This window comes from Brachionichthys hirsutus, unplaced genomic scaffold, assembly GCF_040956055.1.
Source record: "Brachionichthys hirsutus isolate HB-005 unplaced genomic scaffold, CSIRO-AGI_Bhir_v1 contig_820, whole genome shotgun sequence".
In the NCBI taxonomy this organism is placed as follows: Eukaryota; Metazoa; Chordata; class Actinopteri; order Lophiiformes; family Brachionichthyidae; genus Brachionichthys; species Brachionichthys hirsutus.
This window is the reverse complement of record NW_027180990.1, coordinates 1-22,525: the sequence shown is the minus strand read 5'-3', so window position 1 is coordinate 22,525 and position 22,525 is coordinate 1. Positions and strand designations below refer to the sequence as shown.

At 47.7% G+C, this 22,525-nt stretch overlaps 1 protein-coding gene across 1 annotated transcript; it reads right to left on the bottom strand.

Moving 5' to 3' along the window:
- Window positions 1–5: 5 nt before the first annotated feature.
- LOC137917068 (disks large homolog 5-like) lies at window positions 6–19,787 on the bottom strand (the record flags this gene model as incomplete). The annotated part of the gene is made up of 28 exons (XM_068759950.1): window positions 19,778–19,787; window positions 17,054–17,122; window positions 15,598–15,772; window positions 14,983–15,126; window positions 13,765–13,948; window positions 12,587–12,846; window positions 12,069–12,381; window positions 11,517–11,747; window positions 11,010–11,194; window positions 10,802–10,927; window positions 10,059–10,191; window positions 9,788–9,915; window positions 9,520–9,695; window positions 9,327–9,430; window positions 7,876–7,968; window positions 6,648–7,685; window positions 6,110–6,230; window positions 5,870–6,014; window positions 5,369–5,502; window positions 5,154–5,243; window positions 4,514–4,682; window positions 3,958–4,035; window positions 3,122–3,284; window positions 2,316–2,449; window positions 1,865–2,029; window positions 1,548–1,731; window positions 704–852; window positions 6–30 (listed from the first exon to the last, which is right to left on the bottom strand). Coding segments are annotated over exons 1-28 (4,926 nt in total), but the record flags the coding sequence as incomplete, so codon positions are not given.
- Between the last annotated feature and the right edge of the window lie 2,738 nt (window positions 19,788–22,525).

Here is a 22,525-nt window from a genome sequence, read left to right as displayed (position 1 = left end):
TCGGCCTCCCCCACACGCTCGTAAAGTGCTCTGATGGGAAGGTGAGACAAAGATAGATGAGGAGTTTTGAAGAGTCGGGCAGGAAGCATAACGTTGATATGGAGAGGAGGGGCGTTATCAGATGAGAAAGGTGTCAAGAGAACAAGATAAAGGATCGGGGCGATACGAGGAGGGTAAGAAAGGAAACGGGGAAATCTATTGACAGTACAGGCCTTGCTCGCCTCATAAGTCACTGCAGAGCAGGCTATCTGTGACAGCCAGGCAGGCGGAGTGTATTTACCGCTGATGACATCACAAGCCCGCTTGCCTATATGACAAGTGACTGAGGCAGCTGCGGCAACACGGCTGGGCTTCCAACAATGAAACGCGACTATTTTGGAGCCCAATTTTCCATCTGTACACAATGCATTTCCATTGGCTTGGAAAATAGCGACTGCTAAAATGAAGCTTGCAAGGAGACTAGATGATCTATATTTGTGGTGTGATTAGCAGCACTGCAGTCACACGTTGGATCTGGGACATAATTGGTTAGATGAGCGATTCCCCCCCCCCCCCCCCCCCCCCCCCCCCGTCTAGTCCAGAGGTAGTTTCATACACAGCAGCGTGGAGCTTAACGGGGGTCCCCCCACACACAGATCCGTGACACATTGACACCCAACAATACAGTCTTTGTGCATGTCTATATAAATATAAATGCATGTACCGAATATAAAAGCCGTCTCCTGGGACGTCTTTGTGTATGCTGAAGTCATCTGGTCGATGCTGCACCTTTAATGTGACCGTCTCTGCAGGCTTCAGCATCTCCACGTACACCTCTTCTGCCGTCTTATTCTTCATATTCACCGAGTTGTACTGAAAAACAAGCAGGGTGGTGGTGGTGGTGGGGGGGGGGGGGGGGGGGGGTAAACAGAAACTGAACTTATATTCCACATAATAAAATGATTTCAGAGAAATTTGTAAGCCACTATTTATATTCATCTGCGACTCATTTCCCATGCCAGCGAAGGCTCCACCTCCTCCAATCTTCCAGCTGTATCAAAGTGTCACAGTATTAGATTTGTGCCATTTAAGTGTGTGTGTGTGGGGGGGGGGGGGGGGAGGGGCAGAAAACCAACAGGAAAAGAAGGGTGAAGGACAGCCTGATGTGGTGTGACGTGTGCCAGGAATGGTCTGATGAGCTGACGAGTTTGCAGGACTCTGGATATCAGCAATGTGGAGTGGCCGATAAAGGAGAATGCCTTCTGGCAGTGTTCATCTACTGTAAGAAATCCTATGAGGCTTTCCAACATTTCAGAAATAATTTAGCTTTGAGATTACCTAGAAAAATAAATGTTATTCCTATACTTGTTGCAAAAAATGTTGTACCTAATTGAACCTCTAGAAACACCCACTGAAAAAGATTCAAAAGCTCGGTCTCTGCAGTAATGATTTAAGAATCTGTGTTCAAAGACTTGTGAATTAACGTCCGCCCATTCTGTACAGCCCTCCTTGGATATTTTATCCGATTTCTTGGCAAAAATTTGTGAGTTGTGTGTTTGAGTACACACCTCCAGGATGAGGTCCCCAGGCTGCAACCCATCCGGGCCTCTTGCAGGACTGTCCTCATCCAGGCTCTCTATGTAGACCCCTCGAAGGTTGCCTCCACACAGTGCGACTCCCACCTCCACCCCTGGTCTGCGTACCATCACAAGCCGAGGCTCCCCCACCTTCCTGCTCCCCTCAGGTGGCATTCTGGATGACAGTCAGAGACTTACTGAGATATAATCGGGCAGGAATTTATCCCATATCCAACAGAGGAGGCAGTGCTGCGCCCCCCCCCCTCCCTCCCTCCTCCTTCATCTTGAAGGATTTAGTGGAGGATTACCTGATGAAATTATGGGGGCTTGTGGTGGGTGTGGTCTGCTTGGAGGAAGGCGTGAGGGTGCCCTCGTCCTGTTCGCTGAGCGTATCGATGGCAGAGTGATTTTCTGGGCTGGCAGCTCCACTTCCCTGGGGAGTCGACTGAGCGCTGACTGGCTCCAGGCGGGAGCTAGAGAGGTTTTTATTTGATTTTTTTTAAGTCAAAAACAAAGATTTGGCCCCATCAAGAAAAATGACATTACATAAGGCCTCAGATCCAATGTGTACAATAGTACAATACACTCAAATGACTTTCTGATCATCCAGGGATCATTTAGAGAACTGGTTGTATATGCATTTACATTTAAAAAAACAAGTCATTTTCTTAAACTAAAACTTTTACTGTCAAGTGATCCAGGACTCAGTCGAGCAGCACACCTGGGGACGTGCAATATTTGACATCTAAACCGTGTTACCTGGAGCGCGAGTGGTTGCCCAGCTGGTACATGTGTGGGTTGTACTGGGCCATAATGGTGATGGTGTCACACTGCTGGCCGATGATGAGGCGGGCTTGCTGCTCCGTAGCGTTTCGCAAGTTGATGCCATTATACTAAGAAGAGAAATGCGTTGCATGTTGGTAAAACGTATGGAACAGGACAAAGACACGCCAGGATGTCTGACGCATTTAAATTTGTAAGGCTCACAAAATATTTGATGCCAACAAATAAAGACAAGCAATTAGGATCAAACCATAGTTGAAAACTGTGCTGAATATGCGGAGTTATCAAAGGTTGCCGAGCTAGATCCTGCAGAATACTACCATTAGAGAAATGCTTTTTTTATTTTCTTTAGTAACTATGAAACTTGTAATGATATTCTGATTCCAGATTCTGAGGGTAGGTTGCCATGGTTATTTTCTATGATTAGTTTCATCTTGCAGAGTTGCATCGGTGGGGGTTTAAGCCATTATTGCAATTATTGTTTATTTGTAGTTATGCAACTCACTAATTTATATTCAGGATTTTTTCCCCATTGTTCCATTATCACACTACACCTCATTCTCAACACACGATTATTTGGTGGGTAATGACAGGCTTTAGCACCATCTACAGCCTTGAGTAATAGCTGCTGGTTGGATTTAATTTTCAGTAAGAAATTCTTGGAATGAGAATACACTTGCGGTGGCAAACTTGTAACAGTGCAGCAATATTTCTAGTTGCACACATATATTACCCGCTAATGCATTCCTGTTTGAGGTACAAATAAAGCAGCTCATCCATACCTCCAGTAACTGGTCTCCATACTCCAAACCCGCCTGATGAGCGATGCTACCTCCAGTAACTTTAGAGACAAAGATCCCACCGTTCTCCCCGCTGACGATGGAGATGCCGAGAGGCTCGGCTCCTTTGTGCACGATGACGTTGCGGGGTTCCTCCAAGTATGGCCTGATAGGAAAGAGGAACATGAACAAATGGGTAGCATCACAGAAATGTAGCGATGAAATAGGTGAGCATCTCTCTGGAGTGCCACTTTACATCGGATTTAAAAGAGCAGAGGACACTGTGTGCAACATCGTAAAAGCACAAGGCAAGCGAAACCCCATCATGTGATAAACGATGAGCTTGGAGTGTCTTCAAAACAGATTTGCTTTGTACACGGCATACAGTCCTAAGAAGGCAGGTAGAGGAATGGATTAGCAGCCAGAGACAAAAGGAGCACAGAGTGGTGGTGAAAAAACAAGAACATGACTCAGAAGGCTGCATAATAATACCACGCCATACACACTGCACACTATGGGGACTGGGGCTTAAAGCTAACGCATACATGCATATTGACCGTGTCGTCATGACGGCGCATGGACACAGCATGCAACATCCAAGATCTGGTGGACTTTGAACTTCACCAAATGCAAAGCATCCGGTCTTTTTTCGTTCCCAAGGCACGAATACTCTGGCATGCAAATAAATAGCAATCTGAAATTAAACCATACTCCATGTAGTGAACAAAACAGCAGAGAGCCATTCTGTTCCTCCAACTGCTCTTAAGCATGTGAAAGAAGTCAACTTTGGGGAAAGGGTGGGGTCATTCCCTTGATTTCATCACCGAGGGAGAACGAACCTGAGGCTCCTGAGAGAGGAGAACCTCGGCCTTGCAGCCAGAGGAATCCTTAGAAAAGATCGATTATGGTAAAGTGATCTGGAAGTGGAAGGTTGCAGAGAGGCGGGAGGTAGATCAAGAGGAGAACGTAGCACAAATGTCATACAAAGGCAGCGACACTGTAAAAGACTGAGGAATAGGAGACAGACCGGAGCGCCGGAGAGAACTAAATTCCAGCATACTTGCAAACCAATGCTGGTTTTAAAAACAGCAAGAGTCCTCCGAAAAACTATTGAAGAGCTTTGATAGAATTTCAGGGTGAATTCCAATCAGCTATTGCACAACTGACTGCAAAAGACCATGGTGCCTGGAAGCACATTTGAAACAGCCAAGGAGGATCTCAGAGTAGACAGACCACCTACTCAAGGATAACCACAACTTTTGGAGAGTAATTTTCTCAGCATCCCATCAATCCGATCAATGAGACACATTACTATGACTTCCAGTTCGCTGAAGTAATCTTTTAAATACTGGATGTGGAGAGCGTCAGCAACACGTACAGTCGTTTTGGTCGTACCTGTCTTTCCTGCGCTCCCCAATTGGCATAGGGCTGACTGAGATACGAGGTAAAGTGGAAATGGAGCCTTGTGATTGGCTGCTGGCAAATGAGGATGTCTCCAGATTGAGTGGCGACTGTGGAGGTGTGATGAGACTGGGACTGCTACACTCTGAGTGAGAGAGGGAACCTGGATTTAGAGGAAGACAGACAGAAAATGAGGCAAAATAACTCATATCTCATCAACTCAGAATATACTGAAGTCTGTTTTCACTCGTCTGTTCACCATTCTGTCATAATAGAGCTCTAATGACCTTCACAGCCACAGACATCCTGACATTTCAGTGATATCCTGACAGACACTGAATTTCTCAGAGGCGATTATATTAATTTGTGTCTGTTCAATATCCAACCTTGCTCGATGCACATAAACACCGTGTGCAGGAGCCAGGTCTGTGTTATTTTGGTGGTAAAACGAATGATTAAGCGTCTTAAGGATGTTAACAATTCAGGCGTCTAAGTGAGATTTCCAAATAGGAAAACAATATTGAAGTATAAGATTCCCACCCCTGCTTCTGCTCAGGATAACTCATGGCGTAACAACTATCCTCTGTACTGCATCTGGAACTGAAGCTTCTTTGATTATTTCAACGAGTCATACCTCTGTCTGACCCCAGCATGGAACGAGGGTAACGGGGAGTGGAGGGCAGCTTGATCCTCTCCGTGCGGTATTGGACATTATTGGAAGACCCTGACGGAGGGATGAGAGGATACAGGCATGCACGTTGTGACACAATATCCGCAAATGGAAAGGAGCATTGAATACCAGTGACCTTTGTGTGTGTGTGTGTATGCGTGCGTGCGTGTCAGACTGACCGAGCCGTGCACTGGAGGGCAGTGAGTTTGTACCGTGTGACGCTCTGCTGCTACGTGACGATATGGATTCAGAGTAGTCGTTGGTACGCTTCTGCTGGCTCAGGTCCAGGCTCAGACGACCCTGGTGTTGCGGGCTACGAAGACAAAGCAGGAAAGAAAAATCCTTAGACATCACTCATAATTATGCAAACAATCCTTGCAGAGCTGTTGAACGTGCAAGATGCTTCAAATTTCACAGTTAATGAAAATGACGGGCTGAACTAAATCCCAACTGCACAATACTAAAACAAAGCAACAGCAGGAAACTATTTTCATCCAACCCCCAAAATTTAATTATGTGGTATTGCCCCTCAGGGAAATAGGATGATTAAAAATATTAGTCATCATAACAGGCCCAGTTAGAGAGCTGAACTGACAATTAAGGAGCTCTTAATGGAGACCACAGGGTTTAAAAAAAAAAAGAAAAGTTAAAGGAAACGCTGAGTGAGAGAAGAAGGAAACCTGGTGTGGGTGTGCTGATGACATATCTGGGACGCAACGGATGGACAGTTGCTGGCATGAACGCGGTGACTGCGCACGGTGTACACCGGGTTCCTCATCACCGCCGTCACGGCGGGGCAAGGAGACAGGCCTCTGTGGGCTGAATCTGGAAAGAGCACGGATGATCCCACCAAGGTAAGGGGGAGGGGCCTATGAATATGGTGAGGGCATGTAACGTATGGGAATAACGTGGAAACTCACTCGGAGGGAGGCTGCCGCTGTAGACTGTGGGGACGAAGCCGACGCTGTGCCTGTGAGAGCGACTCGGGGAGGAACGCAGCATGTCCCTGGGCTCTGGGGAGTGTTCGTCATTAGAGTAGCTCTGCGGGGAACGGCAGAAACAAACGGTGTCATATCCCCATTGCCTTAGAAAACGCCACACAGACGTGTACCATACGAGTGGAGTAAAACGACAGAATGAACAACCCACAACAATATAATTAACCCCCTGCTTTCTTTGTTGGGGGCCCTCGAGAGCAAACAGGCACGGTTATCCGAGCCGTTGTGTGCAGCGCCATCCATCACCCCGACACACACTGACCGAGGGGGAGTCCCAGGGGCGTAACTCTGACAGAGCTGCACATTCGATCACAAAGCGGGTGCTTTGGGCCACTGGCACTGTTTGATATGTTGATCCCCACTTCGATTCAAACTCAAATGCATCATGCTCTCTCTTCATGAGGGAAGCTTCTAATCAATTTGACTCTGAATCCATTTTTGAACCCTTAAATAGACTCACTTGGAAGGTGGGAAGAGTGACGGTCTGGGGGGTCATCCTACGGCGAAGGGCTGGGGCAGATTTAGGACGTGGCCTCTTCACCTCTGGCTCCTCCCCTCTCGTCCGTCCAATGTCCTCGTCACATGACTTCCTTGAGGTCAACACCTTCCCTTCCAGAAAATAATGGTTTCCATTCCTGTCCCTCTCTCGCTCGCTCCTCTCTCTACTTTCTCCTGCTGCCATGGAGATGGCAGCCTCTCCCTTGCCATCCGAGGTGATCGTGCAGTCGGATGCAGAGCTGCTTTGATGCTTATGTTTGAACTTAAAGGAGTCACTGCGAGTGGGTGGAGTTGGGGGGGTTGGAGTAGGGGTGGATGAGGAGGCGTGGGACTCCGCCTTCAAAGGCTGCGGCGAGTGGGATATTGCAGTGGCAGCCACTGCTGCAATCTGATTGGCTGCCATGTACTCCATCTTAGTAGGCGTTTTGAAAGTGTCTGGATCAAAGATCGACTTCCTCTGCTTGGGCGATTTGTAGATGGAGAGTTGAGCCGCTGCTGAGATTGGACCGGCATTATCTGGCGCGACCGACATACCTCCCACCATCATTTTGGGCCACGTCCCACCGCTGTGCTTCTTCTCCGTGTTTGTCTCCATTGTGATGCAGTCCGAGGCAGAGATGGGGTCAAAGGGCAAGGAGGACGGTGCCTTTGTGTAGGGACAGCACGCTTGAAAAGCACTGGGGCCATACCGGCCCGCGCCCAAGTCAGAGGCTGGCCGAAGGCCTACGGCGTGGAGGGAACCTGTGGAGAACGGTTTGCTGACGTCACCGTACACCTCATCAGGTTCAACCCTGGCCTTCCTCCTGTCCCCAGAGATGCTACTTGTGCTGATGCTTCCGATGTCCGGGCAGAAGATGTCCGTCTGTGTCGAACTGTTGTGTTTGAGGTTGCGGCTATTCCGCGAGTGAATCTCGGACAGCTGCACGCGCCCATTGGACTTTTCCGATGACTCGCGCAAACTCTCAAAGATGTTCTGGCCTGATGTGCTGTGAGGGAAGAACTGTGGAGGTCAGATGAAAGAATTAGTCACACAAAAGACATGAACATGGTGCATTGAATTGTAAAATAGAAAGGGGTGTAGCTAATCAATTCCCTTCATGCATCAACCAAAATAGACAAGTACGAAGTCATGTGCAAATGTCTTCAGTAACACCATAGAGCAGGTGATCAGGACGACGACTGTGGCCCACCTTCATAAGAGACAAGCTGAGAGAGTCCCTGCAACTCCGTAACAGAGCCTCACACTCCGTCACAGATTTGTTATCCAGAGCAATGCCATTTATCTGGGGAGCAGAGAAAAGAATTACAACCGACACAAAGACGGGTTCTTCACGCTAAACCAATGCAAGTCTGTTTTTGATTCGCCCGAGGGCTTGTGTGCGTGCATAGATATTAAATTAGGTGCACACACACAGGTAGCACCTCCTTGAACATAAGAGTGTGGGACCCAAGACACGTCTCACTCTGCTGCGGCGTCGTAAACATAAACAAATCTAGGCCTAAACGTTTCAGTCTGAAGAACCCTCACGCTGCAAATATGCACATTGCAAAGCACAGCGGGCCCACTGGGGAGGACGCTCATTTGAAACAGTCAGGATACCAAATAAAGTGAGTCATATATTATGGATGAGCTATATCGTGAAATAACTTGAGGACGGAACGAGAAATGGATGGATGGAAACAATCTGATACTTTATGGCTCAGAGGGGAGTTCAAAGATGCTCACAGGAGTTCAGCTACCGACAAGGAGCCCATGCATATTTCATAGCTGATTCAACACTCGGGAGCTTTTGTATTGCCAACAAATCAACCATTTAATATTATATATAATAAGTAGCTCTAGAAACTGATATGCTAATGTGATTAAGGTCCACTAGGGCAGGATAGATACTATAGGCTCCAATGATTAAGATCTGTCTAACTGTGGTTGCCGAGCTATATAGGTATGTTGCTGCTGCACAGATATCAGAGTGCTTCTGGACTTAAAGCCAACACAGGCTTAGTTTAAATAACTTTTAAAAAAGGAATCATGTGCTGCGACTTTTCAAGGATACTTTTCAAAAGAAGATAACATGGAGATACGCAGCAATCATTCTGACATTCACTCTCTCTCTCAGGTGTGGATTTAGCACAAGCGTGTGTGAGAAAGCAGCTCCACCTAGCCCTCAAAGGCTGCACGTTTTTAGATGGTTTGATCAAAGCAGGAGAGCCGAACCAAATCCTGCCTTATCAGGAGCTCCGGAAAAGAGCAAGGCCTGGATTAGAAAGTTTAAAGAACTTTTGTGAGCTATAGTGTGGGAGAAACCAAAAGATTGAGTAAAAAAAAAAAAGAAAAGGAGGGCATTCAAACCAAATCCAAAAAAGGCATGTGCACGGTCGCAATGGTTGCCTTTATTCTCGTTAAAATAAATACACCAACCCCTTCCTCCAGATCTCGTCCAACGTTCAGTGACTGTTTAGTACACACCCCCTCTAAGGAGATCTACTCCAGAATTTTCCACAAGTTTCATAGAAACCCCATTTCGTTTTTGTGCAATTCTGCCAACAGACAAACCAACCAACTAACAAATGCTGCTAGAAAAATGATTGTTGGAGGTAAAATAAATAAATAAGAGGACTTCATTAAATGAAGCAGACTCACAGCGATCAGTCGATCCCCCACGGTGAGAGAACCTTCCCTGGCTGCTGGACTGCCTTGCACAACGGCAGCGACAAACACGCCACTCTCCAGTCCAATCCCACTGTCTGAACAAAGAACACGTTTTATAAAGACAGAATACTCGAGCACATACAAATGAATTCGTGAGGAAGTAATGATTGTCACGTTCACGTACCTTTGTGTCCCGCGACGCTGATGTGAACAGGAGTGACGAACCTTCCTCCAAGAGATTTCCTTCTTCGTATCACCATGTTTATCAAGCCGCCCCCGTTAAGGACCGCCTTCACCACCTGCTTCCTGTCCTTATTGGTCAGGTCAATGTCATTAATCTTCAGCAGCCAATCATTCACTCTGGAAACAAAAGCCGATGAATGAGCAGGAATTTAATAAACTGTTATTGTATTAAATGTTTCCATGGGGCAACATTTCATGGCAGCTCATACCTTAACCTTCCATCTGCGATACTCCCTTTGTCCACCCTCGTCACAAATATTCCACAATCTCCTGGTAAATACGGATCATTTACCCCCTCAGCGATATCAAAACCAAGTGCCATCAAATCCATGCCATCCTGTCAAATGCAGCAAATAAAAAGATTGCATGGAAAATTCATTCATTCTCACAAATATCTATAAAATCCATCACTGAGTTTGCTGGTCTTTACAGGTCTCTAAGGAGAACGGCGTGGCAGTAGCGAGTGAGCGCTGCTCTTACCCGGTCTTTCTCAAACTCCACCACCTCCGTCTCCCACTCCAGGGAGTCCGTGTCGATGGCCGAGTCGTGAGAACTGTGGGCCATTAGCTGACAGAACCGGGCCTCCTTCTCCAGCTGGCTCTCCATCTTCTCCCTTAAAAGATGACATAGAACACAGTCAAGGGTCAGTGACTTCAGGGAGGATGGGCAATTAAGGGGAGATCTTCACGGCAAAGAGAAAAAGACATTTGTCACACTCAAAATGTGTGCACGTTTTGAAAATATTTCTTACTTCCTTTCTTCCATTGCTCTTTAAGGAATAAAATATAAGACATTTAAAAAAGAAAGGCACACATTGCAACACTGACCAAGATGCACGTCTCCTGGGTCTGTCTCCAAGGTGGTTGTGAAATTAAAATCCTAATCCTACCTTGTTCACAGAACGAAATCAACTCCAGTACTTTGACATAAAAATGTCTGCCATATATACTTTAGACGGCAGGGGGAGCTGTTCTACTCAATATAAACTAACGTGCAGGCAGGTGGTTTAGATAGAAAACAATCGAGAAAACACTGCGTTTGTTTCGTTTTAAGAAGTACTTTTAATCTGGGCAGAAGGAAACAGCGCCTGGCAAATAGTCAAGCTCCAAGATGTCTCCGAAGGCAGAATATCACAGCTCATGCGCCGCCCCACACCGAGAACGACAGCTTGTCGAGGCACGGGCAGCACAACGCGTGACGTCAGCCGAGAGGCGGACGCTCACTTTATTTCCTTGAGCTCTCGCAGCGCGTCGTTCTTCTGCTTCCTCATATCGTCCAGATTACGCAGGGCATCTGCCAGATCGCTGACCGCCCGATCCCGTTCCCGCCGCAGGTTGTCGCACAGAGTCCTGTGAAGGGGAGGAGACAGGAGTCGAGGCGAGGAAGTAGATCGTCCTCCGTGATCCGCAGCACATCCCTGCACAGACTGACCTTATGCTCTCCCTCTCTGCCACTATTTTGTCCCTCTCTTGAAAGGCCCAGTCCCGTCGACATTTGGCCACTTCGGCCTCCTGTGTGGCCTCCTTCAGTTCCTGGGACATGGCCTCGTACTGTTTCCTCAGCATCTCAATCTCCTTACTGGCTCGCTCCATGTCCAGGGTGGCGCTGTCTTGTTTCTAAGAACAGCGAATATACATTAATATGATTATTATTTATTTATTTATTTTTACCAACAGCACTTGCTCCAATATTTTATGATCATAAAGTTGACTTTATCTGGTGTGAAAATACTGACTAGGTGTTTGACTGAAAGGAAATGTGGAGGAGGTTCCCGTGCCCTGTATGCGACCCCCATAAGGATGTTCAGAGTGCTATCTGATAGCATCGTTTGGTCAAGGGTCAAGGGTCATTCGACTGACATTCTGTAATCCAGTGACCGACAGTTTACTGGATGCGCCAAGCGCTTCATCATGGCTCTAACTTTTGACCACCAGTTACCTGTCGAGCCTGATAATACTCTCGGAGCAACTGATCCCTTTGAACGATGGCCTCCGTCCTCTCCTTGCGGGCCACGTCCCTCTCCTCCCGGACCGTTTCAATGTCCTTGCAAGCCTGACTCAGCTCCTTCTGGGCCTCGGCCTTGTCCTTCACCTCGTGGCAGTATTTCTCCAGCAGCTCGTTCCTCTCACAGATCGCCCTGTCGCGGTCCACCAGTGACGAGTTCAGCTCCTGTCGGAGAACAACAGAGGTGCAATGTGAAAACAAATCTGTGGCCTAATGCAGAGCGGTAGAGTTCTAGTTCACAATATTCTTTTGTGTTCCATTCCTGCAAAAAATTAAAAAAAAAGAGGCTGCGGAGCTGAAATATATTTTGTGTAGCATCTTTGATAAAAAATTAGTCTCTGATCCTCCGAGTGATAAGTAGCCCAAGTCATTACCACACACACACACTGATATTAAACTCTGACAGAAGATAGTTTACACAGAAAGTCTCCTTAGGCAGCCGTGATTGGCCAGAGATCCCCACCGATGCATGCCTGACCCCAGTACCTGCTTCAGCGCCTCCAGCTCTTCGCTGGCCACCACCCTCTCGGAGGAGGTGTTCTTCACCCGGGCCTCCGCCGCCTCGAGCGCCGTCTGCAGCTTGTCGAGCTCCTTGATCACCTGGTCGCGCTCGCTCATTATGAGACGATACTCGTTGAACACAGAGTCCCTCTCTTCCTTATACTTCTCGCAGTCCTTGGCCGCCTTCAGCTGGAGGTTCTTGTAGCGGGTCACTTCTGCCTGCAGGCGCTCCATCTCCCTCTGCAGCTCCTTGTTCTGGGCAGAGGACTTGTTCAGCTCCTGCTGCACTGAATCGAACCTGGGATGGCAGAGGAAGATGGGGATCATTTTATTGAGCAGTTTTATGGGATGGCCATATAAAATGATATGTCGCCTGCAGCTCAAGGAACCAGCACAGGCTTGAACAATATTAGCTAGAAACCAATGAGTTATAGTCCCCAGAATGAAACTCTGCTCAGATCCACCTAATGTCTTTTGTTTATGCATGCATGCGACGCTCTCACCTCCTCATGGAGGTGGAATACTGCTGCTGGTAGTGCATGGCCGAGTCTCGCTGTTTGAGCAGCGCGTCCATCTGCTTCTGCAGCCTCCTGTTCTCCTCGTCGGCCTGCTCCAGGCGGCTCAGGTCTGTGTTGTGATTGGCCACCTTCTCACTGTGGCGCTTGCTCAGGGCATCATACTCCTTCTTCACACCCTCCAACTTGTCCATGGCCGTGTCGTACAGTTTGTTTAACACCTCCGATGAGCCCTTCTCTCTCATTACCTGCAGAGGAAACAAAGTCACCCGAAGCATTATACCACACTGGTGCTCAAAATGTTGATGCAATCCGGTGAACCTGAAGTTGGCCTCATTTGGTGAGCCCCACCTCAAGCACAGACGGCATCAATGTGTGTGCAGGATTCTATTTTTATAGCACAAGCAAATCCTTGATAGCTTAAAACAATGGCTTATTTTTCCTTCTTTTTAAATACAGGAGCATTGGCAGAAGGGAACAGATGTTAGAGGGGTCCCTTTGGATTTAAAAAGAAGGACTTGTGACCTGGTCATTATAGTTGGAGTCGTCATTCTAGGAGTGAAATAGTTTTTTTACTGCATTACCTTCCTTTTCCCTGCATTTGAATAAAACATGTAAAAATAAATAGTGTAAATAAAAATGTGCATATTTCTTCCCATGCGAGTCTGGGCCTGGGCATGGCAGGTTAAGCTGATACAGACCCTGCTGACTCCCGTTTTGACCCATTCTCCACAGCAGACACCGATGCAGCTACATGGGTTGGGTCAGTGTGGCCTTTGCCAAAAGGCAAAGCCCTTTTCTTCTGCATTTGCCCTTTTCAGAAATGCGTGTGCATTTCCCTCTCCTTGGCAGTCTTGCGCTCTACTGCAATATTCCCGTGTGCGATGTGTGCAACAGCACTTCACAGTAGTTCAAAACAGCTGGCGTCATCCAGAACAAAGCGCTCAGTGCATAGGGGACAACAAGCAGTAGTGTTTGATGTTCAAAAATCTGTGATTTCTAAATATAGAGGGGTGAAAACCTCTCACTTTTAAAACCGGTGCGATGCAGCAGCGAAGGAACGCTCCTGAACATTTGCATATTGCCTTCAGCTCCCGTTCCATAATCCTAAATCTCTGCAGGCGGTTCTTGCCCCAATAACATCTGGACATGTGAATGGACCGTACCTGCTGTTGCTGCAGTCGGAGGTCTGCCAGCTCTTTCTGGTCTTGGCTGTGCAGTCGCTTCAACTCCTCACAGTTCTGTTTCAAGTGGTTGTGCTCTCTGACAATTTGGGCATCGTCCCTCCTGAGCGTCTCCATCTCCTCCTTCAGCAGGGTGTGTTCCCCCAAGACACGGCTGTGCAGCATGCTGGAGAAAGGAAACATACGTGAGAATCAGACTGGGGGGTAAATATGATCCCATTAAATCAACTGAGCCTGCCTGGAAAGCCAAACAGCAGAAACCGTAGGTGATTATTTGTATCGTTATTAATACTTTGCCATGTTGGCGATATTAGAGCATATCAGATTTGCTAACATCATCTCCCTCCTCTTCTGCAGGTGGATGAACGTATGAAGAGCTCTGGGTGTCTGAGATTACTCCCGCTCTCCCTCCTTCCCTTCCCTTCCCTCACTCGCTCGCTCGCTCTTCCCAACCGCAGCAACTCAAGTAAAACCTACTCACTGAAAATGAACAATTTGTGCATTCACCCCGAGATTCATGTCCTCTGCAGAATTTACCGAGTCCTTCCTTTGTCAGTGTACCAATGTACTAGCAGGTGTTGAGTCAGTCTGGCCTTTAGTGACCGGATCGGAACCTTAAACTCCTCGGTGAAGTAGTAACGGCACAAACATACACAATCAACCAAATACAATGTTCTAATTACCTACTTGGTCATCATCTTAATTTGAAGGCCTTTGGCTTCTCATGTTGGAGAATATTTAACTCCAACAGGAGGTTTCTTTCTACGCGCTGCAAGTGTTTGGTCTCTGCTGATGATGCGTGCGGTTGAATCGTTCAAACACATTAATGACTATTAACCAGGCTCGTGAATTCATGCATGTTCTGCCAAGTCTCAATGTGAAAGCCAGCCGTAGCTCCGAGGGATGTTCTCCCAATTACTCCAATAGAAATATCACGCTGCCGTTTGTTGCATGACAATGCAATAAAACAATGTTTCGTACACGACACCGAGGCAAATGGCAAGCGACAGACTGTTTGTACTCTGCTTATACTTTTGCACCTGACACACAATTTGCATGTTTTGTGTGGAAACGAGCAGCTGTTGCAACGTGCATTGTATTTAAAAAAGAAAAACATAAAGGTAAATATTTGCAAATGAAGTTTTTCAAAAGCCACAAGAGATGGTCAAACAGGAATGGTGAGACGGGAGAAGCACTTACTGATAAAAGTCAGCCTCTTTCACAGCCTCCTCGCACCTCTTCAGCGTTTTGGTGTGCTGGTTCTGGAGCGACTGCAGGTCCGCCATGGCCCTCATGCACTGGCTTTTCAGGCGCTCATAGTCGTGACTGGCTTTGGAATTTGGTCTTGGGGAGAAAAGCAGCAACGCTCTACTCATCAGCCTCTTACGACAGCTCAGATAGGAGGATGGCAAGAGCCAACCTCCTCATTGTTGTTTTGATAGTTCATGAGATAAGACTTAAAAAGGTTGGACAGAATGTAAAACACTTTGAAAAGCATGCAATGCTTTAAGCAGAGCGCCCTTCGAGTCATCCGCTGCGCAAGAAACATCTGGTTAGTGGAGCTCATTAACTAAATTTAGACATAAGCGAGGCAGGAGGAAGTTGGATGAACAGGACGATGCTATGACCCCGCCTCCTGTCGAGTGCAAACAGTACATATGATAAAGTCTAACCTGTGCGTTATTGCTCTCAGAGGGGCAGAGTCCACAAACGTGCCTGATGCATTTTATTAGTCACAAGAAGCACAGAACAGCCATAATAAAGGTGCAACCAGAGGAGGAACACAACAACCTCCTGGCAGGACAGGGTCTGTACCTGCAGTCGTCGAAGGTGGTCCCGGGCGAGGCCAACGCCAGACGCTTACGGAGTTCGTCCCGCTCCCTGGTCACCTGGCGGAGCTGGAACAGGATGGTGTCCAGGTGGTCGCCGGACGGCCGGTTGTCGTTGATGGCAGGAGGCGAGGAGGAGGCGTCGCCGTTGACGGGCGAGCCTGCAGCACATCAGCAGAGAATAAGAACACCACCGCTGAGGAAAAGGTTTAGCTGGATTTCAAATTCAAAAGAAGCTGCAAAATATGCACTACATTAAATTAACATTAACTTACATTTTTACAAATATTTATAGAGTTAACACTTAAAGTCAACTCTATAAATATTTAGTCCCTAAAAAGGGACTCGGGAGTTAATGTCTGTGTGTTTGTTAGGTGTTACGGCCCCCGCCGGTCCTGTGTGGGGGGTGGTGGTGTGCTGTGCTGCCTTTTCTCAGGTGTGAGAGCTCTGTCGCCCATCCCATCTTCGACCAGGTGACAGTCTCCCCTCCCGATGCTCAGCTGGCTGCACTGAATCAGCTGATGAGCTGCTGAACGTGCTGAGAGTGTCGTTGTGCTGAGAGAAAACCGATCTGTGACTGAGCGTGAGTGGGTCTGTGTGTAATTTAGTGAATGTGTGATCCCTGAGGTTTGCCTGTGGGACTGTGTGTGTCGAGGTGCATGGTAGAAGCAGTAAGGGTGTGGCCGCCATTTCATTTGAACCATTTTCCCCTGTTTATGTTAGCGTTAGTTAGGATTAAGTATTGTATTTTTGTTTCCTCCCAGGGCTTAGTGAAGCTGGTAGAGTGACTGGTTTTTGTTCGTCGTTTTGGCCTGGGCCCGCCCTGAAGCCACGCTTCCCATTTGTTTTGCGTTTTCCGCCTCCCTTTCGGAGTGTGTGTGTGTTTGTGTTCTTTTTTCCAGCGGTTTATATTGTTGCTTTAAAATAAAATCGCTTGTATATCAACCAGCCTACTCTCCTTTATGCTACGCCTCGGTTCCCCTAGGCCGGGTCTTAACAGGAGGATTACAGAAAAAAGAAATCTGTCAAAGGGGTCTGATATGCACTCTCATGCAAAATGTCTTCTGGATCTGATCCAGAATGAGGCCAGGAAAAGAATATTACATTTTAACATTAAAACCCATTTATGGAATAAAACATCTGTTAAAAACACACAAACCTTTACATATAACCTTTTAATGATGATCCAGATCACCAGGTGGACGGTGTAAATCCAATTACGAGGGGAATGAGCTGCTTGGGGGAGGTATGTGCTCTGAGTACTTTTCTAGTCGGTTACTAGATTTGTTTAGACAATTTGCTGTAAAACTGCAGAACAGATCTTGTGTTTAAAAGACGAAACCATCGGTAATCTCCTGCATGCAAATGAAAGGCAGATGGATGCCCAGATTGTCTAACCCGACATGGCAGATACAGCAGTCGTTCTGGGTCATTATACGTACCGACACTACTGAGGGAGCTGCTGCTTTCAGAGTCTGACGGCATGGTGGAGAGAACGCTGTACGTGGAACCTGACAAGAGATTAAAGTGAAGAGCAGAGATATAAAGCAGTGATACATCAAACCACAAATCATTTAAAACAAATACAGATAACCATTGTGACACCGTCTTCCTAGGTCTGCATTAACACACCACATCATCATCACCTCCTCTTCCTCATGGTGCATCTGCATTGCCTTGGATGTATATTCCCTGCTACAAAAGCAGAACGTCATGGCAGAAATGGGATGTTCTCTTATGTCGAGCGCGTGGAGATGGAGAGGCAGATGAAACTATTCTCCACTGATCAGATCTATACATACAAAGCTGGGGGAGGGGATATTTCACATGGCCGATCACAAGAATTACAAGAAATCCAGATCAATTTGAACCGACATAAAAGAGCACAGCATAGAGCATTGATATGATGATGTGAGCCAAACACGAGGAAGGTCTTCTCTGGATGCTGGGTTTGGAAACAGACGATGCTTAGCAGCAGGCAGCAGATCGACAGCAACCGCTCCAGATCCGTCTCTGCCCTGAAACTCCCCACCAGCTGAGCTGCAGCTCCGATTGCCGCCCTTGGTGCGTGACAAGGCCGACCCTAATTACCTGTGAGCTCTGCGCCACCGAGCCGACAGACATAAGGGAGGAGAGGACGGCAAAGAGGGGAAAGCATGGAACAGAGGAGCACAGATGAAAGGAGGTAGCTCAGCTGAGTAGGAGAGATAAAGATAAAGAGTGTGTGTGTGTGTGTGGGGGGGGGGATACATGCAGCAGGGCAGAGGGGCTTTTAATCTGTTCTGACATTCCCTGATGCTCAACGTGTTTATTTGGTGAAATGCTCTGAGCTCACATCTTTAATTTCAGATTGTTCCAGCAGACATGATGAGCCAATCCGTGGCTGCTCACACACAACACAGGCAAGACTGGTTTACACGGCTTGAACCGAAACGCAACCAGCGACTGAGACTGATGAGCCACCGAGAGCCATTACGCCATCATGGCTGAGGGATTAAGCCTTTTTCAAAATACAGCAGAGCCAGAAAAGCTCTCTGGCAAAATAAGCTCCGACACGCAGCGCCTTACATTTTGCACCCCTTAATTTTTTTAATTTTTGAAACCAAAACGTTCAAATAAATCAAAATGGCTACAACTTCCGTAAACCAAGCTGTCAAGGCAATCGTCCATATCTCAGAGGCTCAATTGAAAGAAAGTGCAGAGATACACAGCAAAGATCTCACGTTGAGATGAGCAACTGGGTGATTGGTCATCCCTTAAGCACAAACGCAGGCGTGGATCACGCGTCATTAAAAACACAACATACGAGACAGTCGACGGGTTTTCAATCCTCTGTGGCGATTAACACCAGCCGCAGCTGAGTGAAGAGGGACCATTGCATCGATAAATCAGGATAGCATAGATCCACAGAATCACCGTTATTGATCAGGAGTCGTGAGATAACACAGCGCCAACACCTGCTGCAGGCTTCCATCTATTAATGTATTCAGACGAGGACCTGAGGCCAAGGTAACAACGGTCCGTCAACAACGTGATCTATATAGGTCAGAGCTCCCCCCACCTCCCCCCCCACCCCTTCAAACGACGAGCTCTGTGACCAACCGTTGCTACGAACGACGACATACACTGCCATGGTGAGACGGGAATAGGGGAACGGCACATTTTACTGCGCAGTGTCGGGAGGCCGGTAGAGAAAAAGCCTCGTCAATGAACGAGATGCAAAGTCCGTCTTCCACCAAGACGCTGAATTATTCAGCAGGTCCAGAAAGTCTCATCTGACAAAGAGAACATCTCACGAAACAGATGATGGTAGTGACTTCACATTCCCTTCATCTGAACTTGAAACTGCATATTCCACCGAGGAATCCGTTCCCCTCCCGAACTTCGCAAAAGGTAGCATTAAGCTTTTGCAATAAATAACGCCGTGTGCCAAACAAGCCACGCAATGAGCGGGGAGCTGAGCGCGAGTAGCGTTGGTGGTGTTCCTCTGCGTCCTCAGCCCCACAGCCAATCAAAATAAAGAAGCGCAAATAATATGGCTGAGAACTGCATGCCCGCTCGTCTCGTTGTGCTTGAATGAGGCAGACAGATGTGTTGGCGTTAACATCTGGACTGGATCTGCTCACAGTACAGAAGATTAAATTAACCTACAACAGAAAAACTCAAAATAAAATGGATTTAAAAAAAAAAAAACAGTTTGTATCAAAACGTACTTGCAGGGCTCATGATATAGGCCGCTATCGGCATTATAAAATATTAATCATGATAAAAAAAAAAATCTCGCCCCTGAATCCTGTCTCAAACCTGAAATAAAATAACATAGAAATCAACCAGACTATGCAGCCAGTGTACCTGCAGATCTACATGGGAACTGCATAATTCCCTTGTCCATTTCTCAGATTTCCAGTAAGCCATGGAGTCGGCCCGACTTCTGGGGAGGCGATGACACCACTGGCCAAGACTCCGGGCGACGGGCCAGCGAACGTCTCACTGCCAAGGAAAGGCTTGATCATCCGATTCAAGGAGTCTACATTAAGAATAAACACGAAGACATCCAACAAAATGACTCCATGAGGCCCGATTACTCGGCCGCACGCACATCCACTGACTCACGAGCTCAGCCTATGGGTCAGAACAGCCCACGCCGTTCACTCAAGGTGACTCACCCGTCGGCATGTCTCACAATGAGATTCGTTATGCAGCTGACTAACAAATGGCCACCTTCTTAAGATGCAGACTTGTGTCTTTTTTTTTTTGATCTGTGGAAACACGCAGAGACATGGAGGAGAAAACCTAAAACGGTCCTTCGTGTCAGAACCGCCGAACGCCATCGCGGTCCAAAAATGCCCTTGAGCTGATCATCAGCAGGCGCCAACGGGCTTTCCCTCAGCAGAGCCCAACAGAAAAGGGCACGCAGCTTTCTTCGGCCAAGGGTTAGGCCAAAAACAAAACAAGGTGAAAGAGGTCTGAAAGATGCGCTGCTGCATCTAGCGAGTTAACAATAGCGGAAAACTGACACCAAGTCATGTTGAACCAGGGAGCATTTTCATAGTGCGTTAATAAATAATAAAATGTCACCCAGAGGAAACGTAACATTCAATCTTTAGTAATACTATTCAAGTGCAGTGAATTAATGTTTGTGAAATAAAGGCCAGTCCTGGAACCGTGAATGTCAAAAACAATGGACGAGAGAGAAGAGGAGAAGAGGAACGGCTGCAGAACAAAGCGCAAGACTTTTATCAGACGATGAGGAGGGTATTAGACGAAGAGCGACGCCGTTGAATTCCATGACATCATAAGCCTGGTAAACATTTAGATGATGACATTACCTTGTGAGGTAATGAGATGATGGGGGAACGAATGTTAAATAGTAATGCCCCCCCTGATTGTGGTTTGCAGTGGATCAACCTGCCATCAAACAGTCTTACACCAAGATGTCGCTGCTCTACAGTCACCCTCTCGACTGAGCAGCATTTCCCCGAGAACATACGATGAACAATGCTAATTACAGCCAGCGATGTCGCTCCCAATGACTTATTTTACCCAGCCATTTATCTATCGGCATGATGCACACGAGAATCCGATCAACTAACGAACTACTGCTGCTGATACATTTGACTTCTGATCACCGCGTAATCAACCGAAACGATTTTAACGGCAACCTATGTGACTTCCTTTAATCCCAGGAAGGCAACTTGACCCGTTGCCAGTGCAGACGCCGAAGTGTAACAAAGCTACGGTATACGTATAACGTTCAGACACCGGCGACTCAAACGTAACCCAGTCGCACCTGCAGCAGCGGGAACCTCGGCTAACAGCAGATCGACGGCTTCCTCCGTACGGAGAGACGGAAATTAAGTCTGACGGAGTCACGGAAGATGGCGAGGGGGGGGGGGGGGGGGGAAGAGAGGATGAAGCGATGAGGCGAGTGGCGGCTTGAGTCAGTGAGTGACAGAGAAAGGAAGAGGGAGGGACAAAGTGAAGAGAGAGAGAGAGAGAGCCAACCCGGCGGTTGTAGCGGGAGCGTCAGGGCCACACAATCCACGCCGTCTGTCCACCGCGGTTTATGGGAGTGGTTGACAGAGATGGGAGCAAACCCTCCCCTCCGTCCAACAATGCACGCACGCACACACACACACACACACACACACACAAGGCTGATATACACAGTACAAGCTGCTGACTGGGCACTTTGGGCTTGCTCAACTTCTCAACAAAAGGCTTGTTGTCGCTCCCTCTCTTGTTCCCCTCTTCCCATCACACTCCTGTGTCTCTGCCATTTAAACACGCAGAGGAACTAAAACACTTCAGTGGAGACATTTAGAAATATAACGAGTCAGAGAAAAGACAACGAAAGAACGTTAAAAAGGGATCATGGGAGGATAGTCGGGAGAGCACGAACAGCAAGACAAAAGGACACGAGGCTGAGACAATCAAGTCGACAACACGACAGGAGGTTTGAGGATCGGACGTGTGATCGAGTCAGAAACCGGAAACATGCTGGATAAATAACGGTTTATTTACATGCTCAAAAGCCAAATACTTTAGAGAGTGAGTTCTAAACGACTGAGCAGTTTTCTTCCTGTGGATATGAAGGCTTCTCCTTTGGGCGGGGATCTTTCTTCGGAGTGAGATTATTTCAGAAATGTGTGCGTGTGGGGGCTCAGAAGTGAACGACAGACAGAGGACTGCACCCCGGAAGGAGGATGAGCAGGTCGCCATCAGGAAACCTCCACACACGCTGCGCCGCTCACAGACAGTCCTCTGCAGATTTCAGAACTACGGGCCATTTCTACCAGCCTATAGTTTGCCTGGGGGGGGGGGGGGGCGAGTGGCTTGTCTCCGGTCCCTCAGTGATGCTGTAATCGCATCGAGCAGAATCACTACAGATCATATGAAGCACATTAAAAGACACACAACACTGGAGTGAAAACAGAAGCAGCCTGGAGCTAATGCAGAGGACTGTGGAGCCACGAGAGGCCTGCTCTGCAGAGCTTCCACCCCAGAGAGGGGAACACCCCCCCCCCCAGGCTGAATAGTCTGACTCTCAACCGGCACTTTCTCCCAGTAAAGGGCCGCTCTGAGGCCCCGGGGCTACAATCTGGAAACAGAGGGACAGCGCCGCAGCTGCTCACAGCTAAACAACTGCGAACGTGTCACGGCGTTCCTTAAGCCATAAAGCTTAAGGAAGCGTCAGCCATCCAGTCAGTGGAGCGGTAAGACCCTAACGCAGCACTACATGCTCAGTCTGCTGAGCAGTAATGGATGAAGACGTGCTGCAAATTGGGCAAAGGCGTGCGCCGTGTCGATAAAGGATCCAGCAGTCGGTGTTAAAGCTGCAGCAAAATGGAAAAGCTCTGCAAAGTCGCCTGCATGCTTGTTTTGCATGGGGGGGGGGGGGGGGGCATTCCAGA